Source organism: Siniperca chuatsi, linkage group LG2, assembly GCF_020085105.1.
Source record: "Siniperca chuatsi isolate FFG_IHB_CAS linkage group LG2, ASM2008510v1, whole genome shotgun sequence".
In the NCBI taxonomy this organism is placed as follows: domain Eukaryota; kingdom Metazoa; phylum Chordata; class Actinopteri; order Centrarchiformes; family Sinipercidae; genus Siniperca; species Siniperca chuatsi.
This window is the reverse complement of record NC_058043.1, coordinates 2,447,606-2,467,269: the sequence shown is the minus strand read 5'-3', so window position 1 is coordinate 2,467,269 and position 19,664 is coordinate 2,447,606. Positions and strand designations below refer to the sequence as shown.

Here is a 19,664-nt window from a genome sequence, read left to right as displayed (position 1 = left end):
GTTTCATAAATAAGTTTTAAAGCCCTTCGCAGATTTTTTATTTATTTTTTTAAAATTCAGTCAGTCCAGTCAGCTGTTTCTATTCGGACAAGCTGCTATTGGAAACCCACAACAAAGAGTAGGTGACTGGTTTAGCCCACTGATAATTATAGAGGATTTTGCTGTGAGACTGGTTGCATGAAGGAGACATGACCATCAATAAAATTAGCCGAGAAGATTATTATTTTTTCCCGGTTTTATTACATTTGCAAATAATATTAATTCCTACTTTTTTGACGTGTACAAATATGTGGGAGTTGATTTACACTTAGTCTACCTGTGCCTGGCATCTTAGGTGAATGGCATTTTAGTAGGAAATTCAAATAAGCTTTATTGGCATTAATGTTACAAACACAAATAACAGAATGTGCAGTTTACTATTTCTGTATACACAGAGAGGGATGTGAGTTCAAAAGGTCAACAGTGAAAGTTAAAAACACTGTAGCTAAGTATTTACATTGCCACACTGACAATCAAACAGTCAAGTAAAATGTCAAGTTCTGATTGTTTTCTAGTTAAATTTACATACGGTAGTGCTGAAAGCATTTAAATTCACAACAAAAAAATAAGCGAATAGTTCCATTATTCATCCATGTTTCCTTGTTTTTGTAAGTGATGTCTTTGTTATTCCACAGAATGTATTTTGGGGTAAAAAATTAGGATTGTAACCAAGGTGATTCTAGTGCTTGCCTATTTTAGTACGACACCCACGTCTCCCACTCTTTCCCTGGACCGCGAACGCAGCAGCTGACCCGGAAGTTTACCTCACTCGTCTTCTCCCAGCAACAAAAACAGAGCTGTTAGCTGTTATTTTAGCTCGGAGACACATTTCTGACACAGATTTTCTCCTCACATAATCACAATGGTAGGATGCGATGACTGCCCCGTGTGTTTCATAAACAATGTGCATATGTGCGTCGTGACTGTTGTGAATATATAGTCGCATAAGCGGGATTTTAATACGTTGCTAACGGTGGCTAGCTTACTTATGCTAGTCGGGCGTTGTCATTTTAGCACGGTGTAGTTAGTTAGCCTCCTACACGGCGTTTTGACAGCAGCTAGTCTAACGCCTATTTGGTAAATTTGCTGTTGCTCGTATTGTTTTTGTGAGTACCTGTAGGTTTCAGTCACGTCAGCAGCTAAAATTAAATTATGCTAACTCATGTTGTCGTTTTTCCAGGCTGAAGTAGAGGAAACTCTGAAGCGAATCCAGGGCCAGAAGGGCGTGCAGGGGATCATCATTGTCAACTCAGAAGGTAAGACTATTAAGAGATCAACACAATACCTACCTTTATGTTTTGTGTCTCTGCTGGTCTTTGCAGAGAGCAGTTTGTGACACCCATTGTTTATTTACCAGCCATAACACCACCCCTTTACATTACCAGCAGTACTAACAGTGCAGCTGATAGCTGAGCCCTTTCACCTCCACCACCTCTCTCTCTCTCTCTCTCCATTTTAGTCCTTCAGAGTTTGTTTAATAATAAAACTTTATTTATAGAGCACTTAACAAAACAAAGTACGAAGTGCTTCACAACAAGAGAAATAAAATATCACAGTGAATGACGAAATATAAAGCAATAAAATAAACAGTTCAGGTAAAATCAGGATCTGCTTTCAGATAAAAATGCATTTTGAGACGAGACTTAAACGAAGACTCTGACTCAGACGGCCTGATGTCTTCGGGCAGGTTGTTCCAGAGCCTCGGGGCCCTGATGGCAAAACCTCTGTCCCCCTTAGTTTCCATCCTGGACTCAGGAACAGACAGGAGACCCCTGCCCGAAGATCTCAAACTACGTGAAGGTTCATAAGGGATTACATGGTCTAAAATATAGTCTGGAGCCATGAAGAGCCTTAAAAGTAATCAACGAGATCTTCAAATCGATCCCGAAACCAACAGGGAGCCAGGGAGTGTTTGTGTGTCTGATGTATGAACATGCATACAGGAAGTGACAGCAGTGTCAAAAAAAACCTGTAGTGTGCACGATGACATGCCTCTGTCTTTGGTGGCTGAATTATTCCACCCTTCGGTTAAAACGTTCACATGCTTTGTAGTCAGATTATCGTGGTAATGAGCTTAGTTTACATGGTTTGTTGTTATCTTGACGCGTGTGTGAGTGGCGTAGTGATTCAGAGAAAGAGAAGGAAAATACAGAGATTTGAAAAATGTCTGGCATTTTTTAAAACATTGGTTCATTTAATGTTTTGCTCCGCTGCTAGCAAGGCTGCCGTTCAGCCACAGGAGCTATTTTTTCATCCGTTTTCGCTTCATGTAGAAGAAAAACAGAATAAAATTAGACCCAGGACAGATTTATAGTAATCAGAAACACTGGCAAATGATCCAAGTCTGTCGACTGAGTTATGTTTCTTCCCGTCTTGACCTCAGTTCAAATATATAACCAGGTTACAGATAAATTAAACTTCCAGTAACCGTTTACTTAATCTGGATGGAAAGTCTTTGCATATGTAAATGAACCCATTTCCCTCTCTCCCCTCAGGAATCCCCATCAAGACGACTCTGGACAACGCCAGCACAGTGCAGTACGCAGGACTGATCCACCAGCTGGTGATGAAGGCCAGGAGCACCGTCCGAGACATCGACCCCCTGAACGACCTCACCTTTCTCCGTGTGCGCTCCAAGAAGAACGAGATCATGATCGCTCCAGGTGACGGGGGGGACGGGACTTTAAGATGTAATAGGAATCTGTGTCTGACAACAAATCAATCTCCTGTTTAACGGGCGATTTCTCCTCTAAGCAACGAGAGCCACTTTAGACAACTTTTAAGTTGTAACAGTGCTTTGCTCTCCTATTCAGCTGAAACTGCTATTTTTTTAATGTTCAACCAGTTTGAAATGTAGACTCGTTTAGCAGACGTGTTAGGAACAAGAGGTAGAGGGCATTAAAATTAAAAAAAGCGTGTTCAGTGCCACACTGCTTAGAGATGTTTCCCCCTTTTAGACTCAAGTTCCAAACTATTTTTCTGTAATGTACAGATTAATATTGGAAATTACAATTAATTGTGCATACGTGCACATTGGGAGCAATTTGGGGTTTTTGTGACTTGCTCACGAACACTTCGACACGCGGACAGGGGACTGAACCACCAACCCTACGATTAATGGCTGACTCGCTCTGCCACCTGAGCTACAGCTGCCCCAGAATTAAAAAAAATGAAATGTTCATGCGACATATACAGAGCTAAGTTCCTCAAATATCAAAACAAATGTGTGAAATCTGTCTTTATTTTAAGTTATGTCATACTGATGAGTAACTTTTTAGGACCATGACAATACTCCAAAATGTCCTGTCATGTGAACTTTCTTGTTGTTCATGATGAACTATGAACTTATGAGTGTATTTTGTCCAAACAAGCATTAAACAGTATCATTAAACTATCATTAAACAGTACTCACATGTCCATGTGTACATTGAAAGCGTTATTAGTCGCCGTAATCACGCCTCCTGTTCCTTCTTAAAGCAATCTCAACGTAAGTGACAAAATCCACAGTTCTCGTTGTGTTGGAGCCAATCAGGCTTCAGCAGTCTGAGTTAGACAAATCATGGGGGTGTCTTGCAAAGTTATTATCTTTTTAGTACCAACTTCCTGCTTTGTGTTTCCTAGCTGAGCAGACACTAAGAGGGATTTTCATACTGAATCAGAATCAGAAATACTTTATTGATCCCTGAAGGGAAACTCTTTGTTACAGCAGCTCGCCTTTACGTCAGTGCACACAGGAGAAAGTACTAGCAAAAAATATAATACAATACACTATAAACACTATAAAAACAGGTCAGAAAATAAATTAAGTACCAAGTGGGTATAAGTATAAGATAAAAGAGACGTAACTTCTGAAGAAAGCACTTGGTTCGTGTAACTCAGACTGCTGAATCCTCACGTTGGCTTCAGCTAAACATTACAATTCATTTTTACGCAGAAAGAGGACTGCGGATTCTGTCCCCCCATCTCTTACGTTGAAATTGCTTCGGGAAGGGATTTCTTTGCAGCCGGTGTGGACTGGAGGAACAACTACAGCGACCAGTAACCCTTTCAATGCACACATGGGCATGTCAGTGCTGTTTTAAGATAGACGTAAACAAATGTGACCCAATCATTTAAGAAAATATCTGATTGTAAAACAGCAATATAAATTCAGAGCAACAAACAACGTCTTGCAAGAACTTTGCATAGAGTTATGAGTAGACTCTTTGCATGAAGCTGTAGATTACAGAAGTGCTGCCTTTTAAAGATATTGGAGACTGTCCGTCTTAAAAGAGCGTGCAGTGGCAAATCCAGGTCAGGAAGTCGCATCAGTTTAAAAAAAAAAAACCACAACAACAACAATCGAGGAGTATTTTCTGGTTGTCACCAGTTGGCAGTGAAACTTATTCCACTACACTAGCTATTATAGTTGAGTCAGTCAGACGAACTAGTTAGAGGCTCTTACTGCCCCCTTGTAAACGTCCAGTTCATAGCCTCTGCATTGCAGTTTCCCTCAGTCTGGAAACAGGCAGGATGCAGCTTTTTATGAAGCTTTTCTGGACAGTTTGGGTGTCGATAATCTGATAATATAGTGAGAAGAGTCTATTTTAAAGCCTTTATTATTCAGCTGACCTCATGGGTTCTTCCGTTGCAAGTAGGGCTGGGTCTCGAACTTTAGTGCTTTTTAGGTACAGACCAAAATGCGTCTCTATCTAAGAATATAGATTCTTAGTTGCTAATTTGTGTAGAATTTTGTAGATAATTTTTTTTATGTCCCTCAATGTGAGGTAACGAAAAATGGATTGTTCTGGTGTCATGTTGGTACCTGTATGGAAAGCTTTCAAATGATACCCAGCCCTATTTGCAATCTGTTTCTTAGTATGTGTTGCCACATGCTCAAATTGTATTGGACTATTTATTTATTTTTTTAAATCTATGGGTTTAACTAGTTTGCCTTTTTCTTCACAGATAAGGACTATTTCCTGATCGTCATCCAGAACCCATCAGACTGAAAAAGAAGGACGTACTGCCCGACTCATTACTCTCTCATGTTTAAAAAACAGCCAAACGTTTTTCTTTGTCTTGCTAAATGAAAAGAGCCTGTTTACCAGAAGCTTTTTATGCACTCGCTGTACCAGGAAGTAACGTCAGAATTTGAAGGTGGATAAAATTGAATCTTTGACAAGCTGTGTGGACCTTATGACAGTCAATCACTCTGTAGGCAAATTTCTTTTTCCATGTTTTAGCATTCCAGTTCGGCCTCGTCTCGATGCATACTGTTTATGTCGCTGTGTTTATTTCTTAGGTATTTCAGCACATGGTAAAATCCCTCTGGCAGAAGTAGGAAACTTCAGACTGGACCAGTGCATACATGTCTGCAAAGTGTACAAGAGAGCGAGAGACCGCAACACATCTTTGAGTTTGAGGATGTTTTTTCAGATTGTTGTTATTTATTTTGTTGGCAAAATATGTTGAAGTACAGTATTTCACTGGTGAGCAGCGAAACTACACTACAAACACTTCTCTGCTCTTGCCATGTCAAGTTTCTGATGTTATTTTTAACGAATTAAGAAATTTTAAAAAGTCGTCGTGTTTGTCGTCATGTACTTTGTATACGTTGTGCCAGTACTCAGTTTTGGGGAGAAGTTAACAAACCATTGACGTTTACTAATTTGACACTAGACTAAAATGTATTTTCAGAGATCTACCTGAGACTTACTCTGTCGTTTAATCGTTAATTGATTTTTTTGGGCAACAGAACAAGCTATAAACACATTATTACAACACAATATTGTCACCTTATAAAGTTGTTGTGCAACTTTGCCAGAAGAGATCGGAGTGAACACAAGGTTAACAATAACTACAGTCCTGTACAAATGTTTTTCTTCCTCTAAAGATTGATCTGATGTATTTTAACGTCCGATTGATGCTAGTTAGAATGACGTGTAGCAGGAATTTAGCCTATTTAAAGTATATTTTCACAGTTTACATCCCTGTTTCTTGAACACAACATTGAATCTTAAATTTCATGCAATTTTCTAGACATGTTTAAGTGTGTAGAAGCAGCTTCGAACAGGAAAAATAATAAGTATAAATCACAATATCAAGCACATAAAAAGCTGGTTTGTAGCGAGGTGTTGATGGAAGACATTGTCCCACAACAACAAAAACAAGAGATGTCTCCGAGAGAACGAGAGAGAGAACTATTAACTGAAAGTGATCAGTAAATCCTTGAAAAGACTTGCTATTAAAACAAGTTCTCATTCAATTTTTAAATTAAACGGCAGCAAAGATGGCTTGATTTTTATTTATTTTATTAATTGAACAGGATCAACATACAGACATCCTTTAGCAGTGAGATATGATGTGTTGTGCAAATAAACACAATAAATAAGTCATGACAAAAGTAACTAACTCCAACAATAATAATAAACAGATATTTAACAATAGAAGCAAAAATATCAATCAAAGAAAAGGAAAATTAATTATGATTTTTCAGGGGACTCTCCATAATACAGTAATGTTAGTCTCTATTAATCCAGGCAGTCGTTCAATTCTACCATAAAGCCATTTTATATGCATCACACGAAGACTTGGAAAACGTTGCTCTGTGTGTGTGAAATTTACCCATTAACTCGTGTTTTGTTAATGTTGGCTTCCTCATTGTTTGCGGCCCCACTGCTTTGTGTAAAATAATAATAACTGCTAAATCAACAAACCAATTTATTTTTATTCTTGTGTCCTTATTAAACCCAGTATGTCGGAAAGTAATGAAGTGTTAACCCCTCCCTTTGCCACAAACTGAGCTTGCACATTTAATGAAGGTGACAAAATACAAATATGACCATAAAGCGTTGTGATTACACCAAATACAGAAATATCGTAGAAAAGGTTTCAGTCGTAGTCATCTGGACGCTGTTTTCAGAATCAAGACGTTTTGGCTCCCATCCGGAAGTCGTTCTCAATTGTGAAAAAATGGGACGGGAACTAGAAATTTAAGCTACTCTGAGTTACATAAGCCCCGCCCTCAGGGAGGAATCTGCCTGAGTATCTGTTAATAGCTAGTTTCACCTGAAACTGACCTAATAGTTTCCATGATGGCCCAGTAATCAATAATCAGGCCTATTGTTCTCTGGCTGCACCTCCCTCATCACTGTTAAGTACCTGATTAGCATGTGATTGGCGTGACCAAGGTGATAAACCACTCTGATAGACTTTGGGCAGATTGAATCTCAGACCACCATTTCTGTTCAAAGAGGGGTTTTCTTTTTTCACAAAAATGGCTTCTTTGACGCCCCGTTCAAACCAACTCTTCTCTCTACTTCGAATCTCCACCTCGCTGTCTTCAAATGTGTGCGAGGTGGAGATTCGAAGTAGAGAGAAGAGTTGGTTTGAACGGGGCGTCAAGGAAGCCATTTTTGTGAAAAAAGAAAACCCGTCTTTGAACAGAAATGGTGGTCTGAGATTCAATCTGCCCAAAGTCTATCACAGTGTATTAACACCTTGGTCAAGCCAATCACATGCTAATCAGGTACTTAACAGTGATGAGGGAGGTGCAGGTCAGAAAACAATAGGCCTGATTACTGATTACTGGGCCATCTTGGAAACAATTAGGTCAGTTTCAGGTGAAACTAGCTAATCAACAGATACTCAGGTAGACTCCTTCCTGAGGGCGGGGCTTAAGCAACACAGAGTAGCTTAAATTTCTAGTTCCCGTCCCATTTTTTCACAATTGAGAATGACTTCCGGGTTGGGAGCCGAAACGTCTTGATTCTGAAAACAGCGTCCAGACAACTACGACTGAACACTCCTGGACGAATGAGGGACGACGCCGTCAAATACAGAAATGGTTCAAGTTTATATGTCACATGGGCTACCGTGGCTATGCATGAACAAATATATATTAATTGTGTTGAGTTGAAAAAGTCATTCACTGACAAAGAAATGTACAGTGTGTTATCTTATAGTGACATTACTTATATTTGACCTCTGATGAACTCCAATAAACAGAAATACACGTACTTTTTGGGATTTGGGAGGGGTGCGTAACCGTACTGTCACCACCAATCACAGGTACAGAGCAGATACAAGTCCACTGTTTTACAGCTGGAATCTCTCACACAGAAGTAATGTGTCATTTTTCTGTAGTGGGCCTCTGAAATATGTCATTAGAATCAGAAATACTTTATTGATCCCCGAAGGGAAACTCTTTTGCTACAGCAGCTCACTGTCACGTCAGTGCACACAGGGATAGAAGCACTAAGCAAAAAAAATAAACATATAATACAGGTCAGAAAATAAGTTAAGTACCAAGCGGGTATAAGTATAAAATAAAATAAGTGTGAAGTACAAAGTGGGTTTACTTGATGATAATAATAATATGGTATAAGGTAATAAAGTAATAGTGCATGAACTGCCAAGTTAAGTGTAGCTTAATTATAATGAGACAGAGGATATTGCATAGCAGTAATAGAGGTATGAATAAATATCAATATCAATAAATAGGGAATTTAAGTATATTGCCCGGGAGGATTAACACAGGATATTGCACAATTATGTCAAGTATTGCATAGATGTTAATGATCAATGTCCAGTTTTAATGACTTAATGTCATGTTTATAACCAAATCTGATAAAATTAGACGTGTCAAGCTAGTAAAGCAATGTTGAGCTGTTACTTCACAAGTATTAAAAAAAAAAAAAAAAGGTTATGAGTGTATGAGATTAACAACGAGCAAAAGCACAGCCTGGTATGTCAACTGTGGGCATAAACCTTACGTCATTTCCTGTCAGTGGAAAATGACACAGCGTTGAAAAGGCTTATATTTATATATAAATAAATAAATAAAAATACCATAATAGTACTCCATGAGAATGGTTATCTCCAATGGTGTGAGCTTCATACATGAACTTATAGTGTTAATAAAAAATACAAAAAAAAAGGTCAGAAAAGTAAAAAAATTGGCGAACGTCCCCTTTAAATCCAGCGGGTGACGTCAGCGCCTCGGTTTACTTGCTTTGTTTGTCGCGAGCTGTTTTGGCTTCAGACCGAGGAGGCGACGAGAGACGCTCAACTGAAATAAAAACTCTTCCAGTTTCTCTGTGACCCGAGTTGGAAGCAGTCGTACTGCACAGTCGTTGGGTTATAACTGTGTGACAACACTGACAGAGATGCCGTCCGACAGACCCTTCAAACAAAGGAGGACATTTGGTAAGAAACCACCGAGGCAGTGTAGTCTAGCTAACGTTAAAAACAACAGCTGAGCGGAGATGCTAGCTAGGTAGTTAGCTGGCCTGCTAGCCGCCTAGCTTAACCTGTCTGTTGACAAGTGTAGTTACATGGAGATCACTTGTATGTTGTGCAATTGTGTTTCGCAGTTGTTTTAAAAAGTCGGATTTATGTCTCAGATGGACAGCAACATGGGGCATGAAGCTTCTGGGCGTCAAGATTAGAGAATATTTCTTTTTGGCAGGTTTTTTGATGCTAGTCAAGAGAGAAAAATAATATGTCAAACCTAACTAACTAAATGCAAATCGACGCTCTGCAGCCAGAATATTTTGGCCTGTAGGTTATCTCTTTTGGCTGCTAATGTTAAAAAGGCCATCTGGGTCACTGTCACATTAGCTTGGCAAGCCTCGAAGCTAGCAAGGCCTGCCATTACCAGCTTTTGCACAACTGGATAAGCTAGTAGCTGGACTGTATTAGCAGTAAACATTTTGTGTTTGCTCAGAGGAAAAACAACATGTGCTGACACATTATCCCAATACACGTGTTCAGTGATTTATGCTGTAATTTGATGCCAAACGACGGCCCCTGTGCTGGGTGGGGAGGAGCCCAGACTCTGTCCATTACATAATCCTGTCAAAGGGAGAAATAAGGGATAAGCAACAGTGTCAGAGTGGAGACGGAAACACACTTTGCTGTGTTGTTGTATTTGGTTATAACCACCTTATATAAAGTTTAAAGATACCAGGAACAGTTGAGTAATAATGTTTCATAGTGACTTGCAGTTTGTCTTCTGCGCTCTGTGTCACACTGACAAACATTACTATGGTATTGTATAACAATAAGATACCTTGACCGGAGTGAACCGATGTTAACTAGTTGGATTATTTAGTTTCAATTAATAGTTAGGTACAGAGAAGTATTTTCTAAATTAAGGGTTGCAGGCCTGCTCACATTAATACCACACATAAAAAAAGTGTAATATACAGTATGTTACAAACTTGGGACACAGGATGAGGAACTTCAGTCTCTGTTTGGGTCTTGGCCCAAAGTATAATATTCCCTTTTTGATAGCATGAATAATAGAGCCAGTGCTGAAAGTAGTATTTCTTAAAGAGGGACAAACTCAAGAAATGGGTGGGACGTTGACTATTTTGTTGTAAAGCCAGGGAAGGGAATTATATCTAAAACAAGACAGTAATATTAAATTATCTAATTTGTGATAGCTTTCAAATTTGATCTTGCCTAAAAACTTAAAGTATCTTTGAATAAATATGCATATATTCTAGCAATTAGCACTGTCCCTCCCTTCCCATATCTGGGGAGGAAAAACATCCCTAGACCTAAACAAAAGGAACCATTCACACTTCACCTTTGCTCCTCGACGCTATCTGAGCTTTGAACCCTGCATGTTTAATAAAAGTAGCTGACGTTTTTCAGAAACGGGGCAGTAGGCTATTCTTAACAATGGAGAGGGCAGTGCGTGTTGTAAAACTAGGTGGTAAAAACATTGCAAAGCAATGTTCGCACACGAATTATGTGTGAAGTTGCGAAACATGATTCAAAACACATTCATTTGTAACAATTTACAAAACTGTTTTCATCAAATTGCTACCAAGACAGTAAAAGAATATGAACAGCTCAGTTATAACAAGGGAAAGACACTCAAAAGACGTAGTTATTATAATGTAAGAGAATCGAATCGTGAGATTCTTGGTGTCACAATTCGATCCATAATCGATTCTTGATTCAATTAAAAGAAAAGGGGGCACTATATTTCGGCTCTCACTCCAGTGTACTGGATGGCAAACCACTGACTCCTGTTCTTTTCCCACTGCGATGCAAATGAAACATAACATAAGGTTATCAAGATAACTGCATTAACTTCTTCCTGTAGGGAAATAATGAAATGGAAGTGTAGTTTACCGACCAGCATCACTGGTTCAGTGTTTTTTGTAAAAAAGCAGAAGTAGCACGCAGCGCTTTTGAAATTAAACTGAGTTATTTTCTGCGCCCCACAGAGTTGGTTGAAGTTTTGTAAAGTTCGGTGCTGTGCTCCACTAACGTTAGTCTGTAGGTGAAGGGGTATGAAGTATTCACAAAATACTTCACATTTGTCTTGCAAAGCTTATTATTAAAGTAATTAAATCCAAATGCTGCCTTGTTTTGAAGATGAACTACAACATAACTGCGCTCTGTACACTGCCTGAGTGCTGCAGAGTTCTGCCTTTTTCGTTACGTCAACATAATGTTATTATTACAAAAATCCATTCTGAATTGATTCAGAATTGTAGAAAATAAGAATTGTGATTCTTATGTGCACATTTTTTCCACCCAGCCCTGTTATAATGCACGTCTATTTGTGTGTATTACATCTACCGGTGAAATTACCTAAATGATGAATGAGTCTCTGAAAGAGCCGTGATCCTGAATTCACACATTACATCGTAAAATTAAGACGTGGGCAAACAGGAGGAGGCGGGTCAGAGAACACGATGAACTGAGCATCACAGATCAGAGACGGTGATAACAGTTCATTCCTCAGATCGACCGTTATTCTCAGCGGCTGGCAGGCCGTGGATAACGTGGACACAAAAGACATTTCTTTTACCAGCCATCATTAAAGAGTCCAGCCAGACTCAGCACTGGTTTACTGCTGTTTCATCTTCATCTCACCGTGCAGTTTGTCACGTCCTGTGGGTTTTCTGACAGAACGCAAACCCAGTGCTGGAAATTAACTGAAGCAAACAGGCCAAACATGCAGGGTCTCCATCAAGAGCAATGGGACTTTTATTTTTTAATTTACATATTTCTTTTTTGTGTTTTTTTTTGCCTCCAGGGGAAAAGATTAAAACGGGGGGGGCTTGCACATGACTCACATTTTTATTGTTGTATTTGTTGATTATTTACTCCTTAACTTGCTTTCTCTGTTGCTCTACGTATCTGTTACGTTTGCTGTTGTAAGTGGGCTTTGAGTAAATTGGATTTAAGACTACAAATAGTGACACGATTTTACAAATTTCTCTTAAACTGGGCCTCTAAATTATGCATCCAGCCTCGTTTGTTCTCTGTCCCAAAATAGAGATACATCTATATGAATGCATGTCATTTTGAACTGAAAAAGCCAAAAAACTGTTACTATTAGCGAGGGAATCGCAGCTTTATATCTGGTAAAGATGAGTTGAAAGTCTATTTTTAAGTTATTCAGCTTGTTGTTTACGAATTCTGTCTTTTGTTGCCTGCAGCTGACCGGTGCAAAGAGGTCCAGCAGATCCGTGATCAGCACCCCAACAAGATCCCCGTAAGCTGCTGCTGCTGCTCAAATGATTTCAACGCACCACACTTCATTGCTCTTTAATACACCACAGTGCAGACACCTGTGACCCACATTGCCTGTGGAAGATTTCTGTGTGCTCCGGCATGTCAATTTACATATGCTCTCGTCTAGCCTTTTGAATGCGATGCCCCTGTGGTCACTGAAGTGCAGAAAGCAGAGGATAGAGTGTTTGAATGTGAGGCAGAAGTAAAACGTAGAGAGCTACACAAAAGTGAAGTCAAAGAATCATTTGACCAAACAATTTGGTCTCCTAGTGCTTAGTTTGATGCGATATTAGCCCAATATTGACCTCGTTAATGTTGTATTTTAATAAATTAATACAAGGGTTTGATTTTACTTATTGGCTTTAATCTGTAATGAAGCCTGGTTCACTCTGTCTTTATGAGCTGACAACACACCTAAAATACTTTATATGGGTTTTTACTTTATAAGTGTGCATTTTCTAATCAGATAGGCCAAATTTAATATCAGCCATCTGCTCCTTAAAAGAATAGTTTGACATTTTGGGAAAACACACTTATTCGCTTTCTAGCGGAGAGTTAGATGAGAAAATTGATACCACTCATGTCTGTATGGTAAATATGAAGCTACCACCAGCAGCCGGTTAGCTTAGCTTAGCATATAGACAGGTAACGGGGGGGGAAACAGCTAGCCTAGCTCTGTCCAAAGGTAACAATATCCACCTATCAGCACTGATTAACATGTCATATCTCATTTGTTCAATCACAGTGTTATCAACAGTGGTGGAAAATAATTAAGTACATTTACTCAGATACTTGCACTAAGTTGCTACTTTATACTTCTACTCCACTACATTTATTAGATTACTTTAGTTACTTTGCACATTTAGATTGATAATACAAAAAGATAAATCAACAAATAAATAATGATGTAAAATTATAAATTAAAGATAAAACGTTATTGATCCCCAGGGGAAACTCACAAGCTGCCCGGCAGTTAAAGTATGTAAAGTAGTTCAAATGAGCTCCGCCTTATCAACACATTAATGCATCAATAATTATAAGCCAATAATATAATTGAGTGCTTTAAAGTATATTTTGATGCAAATACTTTTGTACTTTTACTTGTAGTGCATTTCTACACTGTGGTATTGCTTACTTTTACTTAAGTACACAATCTGAGTACTTGTTCCACCTCTGGTCAGCAAGACTCCAGGAACTCAAAGTCACACACCACGGCTCCAGACTAACTTCTTACATTAGTGGCACTGGTGCGCTTTACTTTTTCCATTTAGGTGCACCCAATAATACATTTTAAGCGTTACCTTTTTTTGTCCGTTATACACATTGGTAATTTCTTAACACTTTTTTTTAATGGACTTAAATTTAGTAAAAAGGTAGCTCTTCTTTGGTTATATTATGAGCAGTGTTAAATTTTTATTATCATTTCTGACTCCTCGCTGCTTCGGTTTGCTGCCGCCCGGCGCTGAAACGCCGCGGGGAGGGGGGCCGCTCTGCCGGCCACGCACCCGTCACGGCGCCGGACGGGTTTCTTGGAGACGCTGTGCTTTTTAAAAAAACGTTTCAACTCAGAACGTTGATGCTGCGACAGCAAAAGCACTGTTCCCAGTAGTGATGCGCGGATCGCAGTTATGCAACAACAAAAAGAGTTTCCCCCCTCGGGGATCAATAAAGTATTTCTGATTCTGATCCGCAATAATCTGCAAATCGGTTTGTGATTAATAGTAGATGGGTTGCGGGTGGGTGAAATCGGGTGAAGCATCTCACTTACTGTATGTCGTGCTCTGTGGCTGCTGCAGGTGATCATCGAGAGATACAAGGGAGAGAAGCAGCTGCCCGTTTTGGACAAGACCAAGTTCCTGGTACCTGACCACGTCAACATGAGTGAGCTGGTCAAGATCATCCGGTAAACAAACAAAAACACACACACACCTTAAGGCTCATACCTATGAGGACGCTGCACCGGCATTAACACACACACAGGTTATTATAGGTTGCTGAATTGGATACCGATGTAGGTCAAGTTCACTGAGGTGTATGTTTGGTATGTGTTTATATATTTGGAGCCGTCTGTGAGCAAGCATGTGTGCTGGTATTGTTTTACATACCATAAGAGTAAGATGAAGTGTGTGTATTTGGCAGCTTGCTGAGGCTGCAGTTGACCAGTTTGTTTACAACCTTTAGCACTGCTTCAAAACACGGAAGGATTAAAAGTAGACTTTACGTTCAGCTGTAGAATAATGGGGCAGTAAATTAGGATTTTGCTGTCCTACAGTGCAGAAATACCACAATATATCTGTGCGGTTTGACAGGATCGTTAATAATAATAATCAACCTTAAATGCTGATGAGAAGAAATATAAAAGGCACTTATTTTGGTGACGTTGTCACTTTGCCATAGTTTCTTCCTAACTCAGGGCCTTTTCACAATTGGTCGGCATGTTGTAGATCTTTCTCTAGAGCCAAGAAATGTTGGGGCCGAAGAGCATTTACCCAAAAATGAAGGCTGAGGATGGAAAGAGGAGTCTGAGAGGAGGTGAAACATGAGAAGAGTGAGCTAAAAATGAGACAAAAATGTGTGATTGCATCGATTCCTCAGGGTGGCATTCAGTCAACGTCTTTCTTAAAACTAAGCGTGACAAGGCTAGTCGAGCTAGTTCTGCAAAAGAAGGTTAACGCGATACATCAGTCCTGTCAAATAAAAAACTATTACAGTAAAAACTATTTTTGCAAAGTGTTAAATGTATTTCAGTGATGTACGATGTGTACAACTCATCGATTAATTAATGAGTCAGCCGACATAAAATGAATCAGCAACTATGACGTTAATGATGCTGTTATCTCGAATGTTTTACGGTGGCCCGGGCCATTTATTCTCCCTGAATTTGAATAAGACAGGACCTTTTCATCCCTTTTACAGGCATCACATTCGTCAATAAAACACGGATCGATGGACATTAAAGCACACTATGCAACAGTTGGCAGCTCTAATTAACCAACTGTTTGAAATGTAAGGACCTCTGTACCCAGAAATCCTGCAATTTAAAGCAGTGCTACACCCAAAGTCAAATCTTTTTAGTATCAAACACTCACCCGCTGTAGTTTCAATCCACGTTGGTTACGATGTCCAAGAGTGAGCAGTTTAACACAGCGGGTGGGGGTGGGGGTGGGGGCAAACAGGTGTGTGCGTTGGTTTGCACACGTTAGAGGACCTGCCTGCTGCTCACCCGTTGGTCTTTGCTTTGGTCTCCCAGGCGTGTCACCCACACAGTTAACCTCCTCAATCAACCAAGTAAGTACCAAGGTGCTTCTCATTTGGCTAACGTGGCTCCTCGCTTCCCTCACGTCTTAACTCGGAGTTGTTTACCAAACGGGACGTCCCCACTCACCCCAGCGAGGATGCGTAGTAGTAGTAACAGTAACGGTTTAACAGAAAAAAACACCTGGCTAGAGATCGCAGAACGTGACTGATAGAAATAACACGAGTAGAGAATTAAAATGTGCGTATTACTGAAAGAACAAGACGGAGAAATGTAAACGGATATAAATGTTCTAGCCTAAATAAAATCTACAGCCTAATTAGTTTGTGAAAGACCACAGGTTCAGTAAGTGTGGCGTCTTTTTCAGTCTCAGGCTGCTGATTTAAGACTATAATGATGATAACAATGACTGTGCGGCTGTACAGGACTGTAATATTTTTCCCGAATGAGCCAAAATGCACTGGGAGCGGAAAATAAGAAAAAGTATTTTAGCTGAACAAAGTTGTTTTCATGATTCTACACACGTAATATTTTTTATTTATGAATAAACGTGAATAATAAGCTGCTGTTATTCCTCTTTCCACAGGTAGTTTTCCTAATCTGCAGTGTACAGCTGTTCCTTTTACTGTCCCATCAGATCAGCTGACCAATCAATAAACAGATTACGATCAAAGGGGCGTTGCCCTCTGATTTAAAAAAAAAAAAAAAAAAAAAAAAAAAACAAAAACATCCACATAGGATACACCTTGCTCTTTGTCTCCTCCGAGACACATCTGAGGGATTGAAATATCCTCATTGAAGCTGGACCTCCATCGATTTTCAGGTCACAGGGTGGAGGAGCGGTGAAGAGACATAATTAGCAGAATGGAACGCACCCCCAAGACTCAGGACAGCCAATCCTTCTGACCACTTAAACACAAAGCGGCGATATTTACCAATTCAGTCAGTCTGTGATTCTTTACACCAAAAAGATACCTTCCCAACAGGAACGCACCATTAAGACCATAATCCAAAAAGACATAAAGGCATAAAGAGTAAAACTGTAGACTTTTTAAATGTATTTCTTCTAACTGAACAAGTGATGGTGGGTGGTTTGTCACGAGCGTCCGAAAAGTCGATGCAGTGACTAGCGACACAAAGCAATAACACCTCCTCAACTTCTTCCCCCCTCCAGGCGTCGGTTGCAGCTGAACCCCACGCAGGCCTTCTTCCTGCTGGTCAACCAGCACAGCATGGTGTCAGTGTCCACGCCCATCTCCGAGATCTACGAGCAGGAGAGAGACGAGGACGGCTTCCTCTACATGGTCTACGCCTCGCAAGAGACCTTCGGCTGCTAGGGAGGGGGAGGGGGAGGGAGAGCGGGACATCTTCGGGTGCTGGGAGGACGGGGGGGAAAGGGAGGTGTATGGTTTCAGAACCCACAAACTCCATGATCCTCTCCACTTTGTTGCATTGCAGGCCCACGTAGCAGCACCCTGTCAGTCAGCGTACATGTGACAGAAACCCCTTGTCCCTCTCTCTCTGTCGTAGTCGAGCACCCTCTTCATATCGGTCAGTAAGTACAACACTAGCTACAAAAGCCAGACGACATCCTGTGTGTCCTTCCTGCCCTCAGAGTTAGAATTCAAAATTATACCTGTGGTAGCTCTGAGTGTTTCTAGTTTCATTTTCTCTCTTGTTCACACAGATTGAATTCTCTTATTTTGAAAAGGTGGGGCAAACCAACCAATGGCTTTGGAGTTTGGAATTTGCGAGTAAAACGAGTATTTTCATCCTTAAAACTATACGTATATATGTATCGAGACGAGCTAAACTTGAAACCTTGCAAGCCAGTCAGAGTTCAGGATGTAATTTGAAGCTCGGCTGCTGAAGTCACTGATACTGCTTTGAGTTTAAACCCTCTGATATGTACGCAGGTGAAAACACAGCACAGCTAGGTTCATAACTATCCAGTAATTTGCTGTCAGTCCATATTCTCGTCATTGCAACAGCAGTAGCACAAGCTGAAAGATAGATTCGTAGTGATTGCTGTTTTACCTTTTAACTTTTTTAACTCACATTTTAGTTTTTTAATTAATGTCTTTTGTTTGAGATATTAGCTGTAGCTTAGTTTGTGTTTATATAGCTAGTTCTGTGTTTGTTTGAATCATACATTTACCGTCAGCCTGAAGCTCAACTGGCCAACTCGCCACTGGCTACCGAGTAGCTGACAATCAGGCTAAAAAATGACTGTATACACGAAGATTTAAGAGCATTTACAGTAATTTTACATGTGCAATATTTATCCCCTCGCACCCTTGCAGGTTCCCACACCTTGAAAGACACAGCAACACTAATCCACTCCCTCCCCTGTAAAGCTACTGTAATGTACTAACTGCTCGGTCACAGAAGGGAAGTTAGCATTAGCAACACTAGCCACACGCTGCTACATCCTGTCGGGCAGATCAACAGCATGTTAACAGCCATAATTGACACACTGAAGTTAATGTCCTTTTGCCCTGTAAGCACAATACGACTGTAGTATCACTACTCCCCTGTCTTCCTGCACAAGGCTCCCCCACTTTTAGCCACACGCACGTTTAATGTCGCAAACAACCAATCAGGTGAAGCAGATTTAAAGGCCTATCCGGTAGATTTCAGGCAGTGGAAACACGAGGGATGCACTTTGTTCCAACAGTCGGGAAGTTAAATGCTTGCTTGCTTTTCATGCTTTGTTTCTGGTGGATTCTGTTTGAGTAAAACAATAAAACCATAATTGTAAAAATGGGAATATTTGGAGGCAAGCAATTATCTAGCTTGAAACTGACACTGTTGAATGGCATTGGTTAGGAATAGCAGGACAGGAGGGGACGCTGTCTCCACAGAGGCAAACAAGGGGTCACAAGCAATTACATGGGGGTGATTACGGGACGGGATGGTTTTTTTTTTTTGTTTTGACACTCTGTGTGATTTATTGTTTCTGTTCCCTTTGGCAGGCTTGGCAGTGAAATGCCAATAAAATTATCCCATTTTGTATATTGAGCAAAGCTGACGCGGCCTGCGCTTGGCAGGAGTAGAAGCTCGGAAGTAATCAGATCCCAGCGATGCTTTTCGGCTAACTCGCGGTGAAATGAGGCCCTGCTTTAACATCATTGGTCCGCTGCGAGGGCGACGCCGCCTCCTGTTGAGACAGCGTGTACGAACGCTGCGCGTGTCACGGTAGCATAGAGTTGAGCATTAGACATAATAAAATGTATTTAATGTTTGAAATGAATGAGCTTCTTTTGCACATAAATTAATACAAATATTAAAAAAAAGAGTTGGCATAGATTTTTTTTTTAGGGTTTATTGTATCTATATAAAAATTATCTCTTCTTTTTGTATCTGCTCCCCTATCTGTTCGTCTGTCTGCCTTTGTTTAATAAGACTTTATAGACAAAAAACGGTTGTGATGCACTACAAACCTTGCATGTTTTGACTTTTTTTTTTAAATAAATGTATATTGATTTTACGCAATAGATATAATTGTATTGTTTAATTTAGCAAAAAAAAAAAAAAAAGTCTCTTTTAGATGTTTCCCAAACCAAAAACTGAAAATAAGTGTATGTTTGAAACAAACAAAAAAATGTGTGCGTATAAACGATCATATAATCGAGCTGTATTACAAAGTGTGTTTTTCTTTAGGCTTCCTGACATCGTCACTGTTTGGAGGGGTGTACATAGATGCATTGCTACAAACTTATTCAAAGCATTTGCCAATAAATAAAAAAAAGTTGCCTTTAAAATGTATATATATTTTTTTTTAATCTGCTCTTCATGGGCTCATTCTATGGTTGTTTATTTTGTGGGTTTAATTATGTCTCAA

The 19,664-nt window shown here is 39.8% G+C and overlaps 2 protein-coding genes across 2 annotated transcripts; both read left to right on the top strand.

The window, feature by feature from the left end:
• The first annotated feature begins 746 nt into the window (after positions 1–746).
• On the top strand, positions 747–5,604 carry dynlrb1 (dynein, light chain, roadblock-type 1). Its single transcript, XM_044183165.1, has 4 exons — positions 747–904; positions 1,220–1,295; positions 2,535–2,702; positions 4,987–5,604. The coding sequence occupies exons 1-4, from the start codon at positions 902–904 to the stop codon at positions 5,028–5,030; spliced, it is 291 nt and encodes a 96-aa protein (XP_044039100.1). The 5' UTR covers positions 747–901; the 3' UTR covers positions 5,031–5,604.
• Positions 5,605–9,015: 3,411 nt separating this feature from the next.
• On the top strand, positions 9,016–19,584 carry map1lc3a (microtubule-associated protein 1 light chain 3 alpha). Its single transcript, XM_044183152.1, has 4 exons — positions 9,016–9,228; positions 12,489–12,544; positions 14,361–14,467; positions 16,995–19,584. Exons 1-4 carry the CDS (start codon positions 9,189–9,191, stop codon positions 17,155–17,157), a joined length of 366 nt encoding a protein of 121 aa, XP_044039087.1. The 5' UTR covers positions 9,016–9,188; the 3' UTR covers positions 17,158–19,584.
• Positions 19,585–19,664: the final 80 nt, after the last annotated feature.

What these genes read in the sequence shown, in the direction of transcription:
- dynlrb1 (XM_044183165.1), top strand. An exon ending in CATCATTGTCAACTCAGAAG is followed by an intron (nt 1,296 to 2,534) that starts GTAAGACTATTA and finishes CTCTCCCCTCAG; the next exon opens with GAATCCCCATCAAGACGACT. An exon ending in CGAGATCATGATCGCTCCAG is followed by an intron (nt 2,703 to 4,986) that starts GTGACGGGGGGG and finishes TTTTCTTCACAG; the next exon opens with ATAAGGACTATTTCCTGATC.
- map1lc3a (XM_044183152.1), top strand. Translation starts at nt 9,189, where the DNA reads ATGCCGTCCGACAGACCCTTCAAACAAAGGAGGACATTTG. An exon ending in CAAACAAAGGAGGACATTTG is followed by an intron (nt 9,229 to 12,488) that starts GTAAGAAACCAC and finishes TGTTGCCTGCAG; the next exon opens with CTGACCGGTGCAAAGAGGTC. An exon ending in AGCACCCCAACAAGATCCCC is followed by an intron (nt 12,545 to 14,360) that starts GTAAGCTGCTGC and finishes TGGCTGCTGCAG; the next exon opens with GTGATCATCGAGAGATACAA.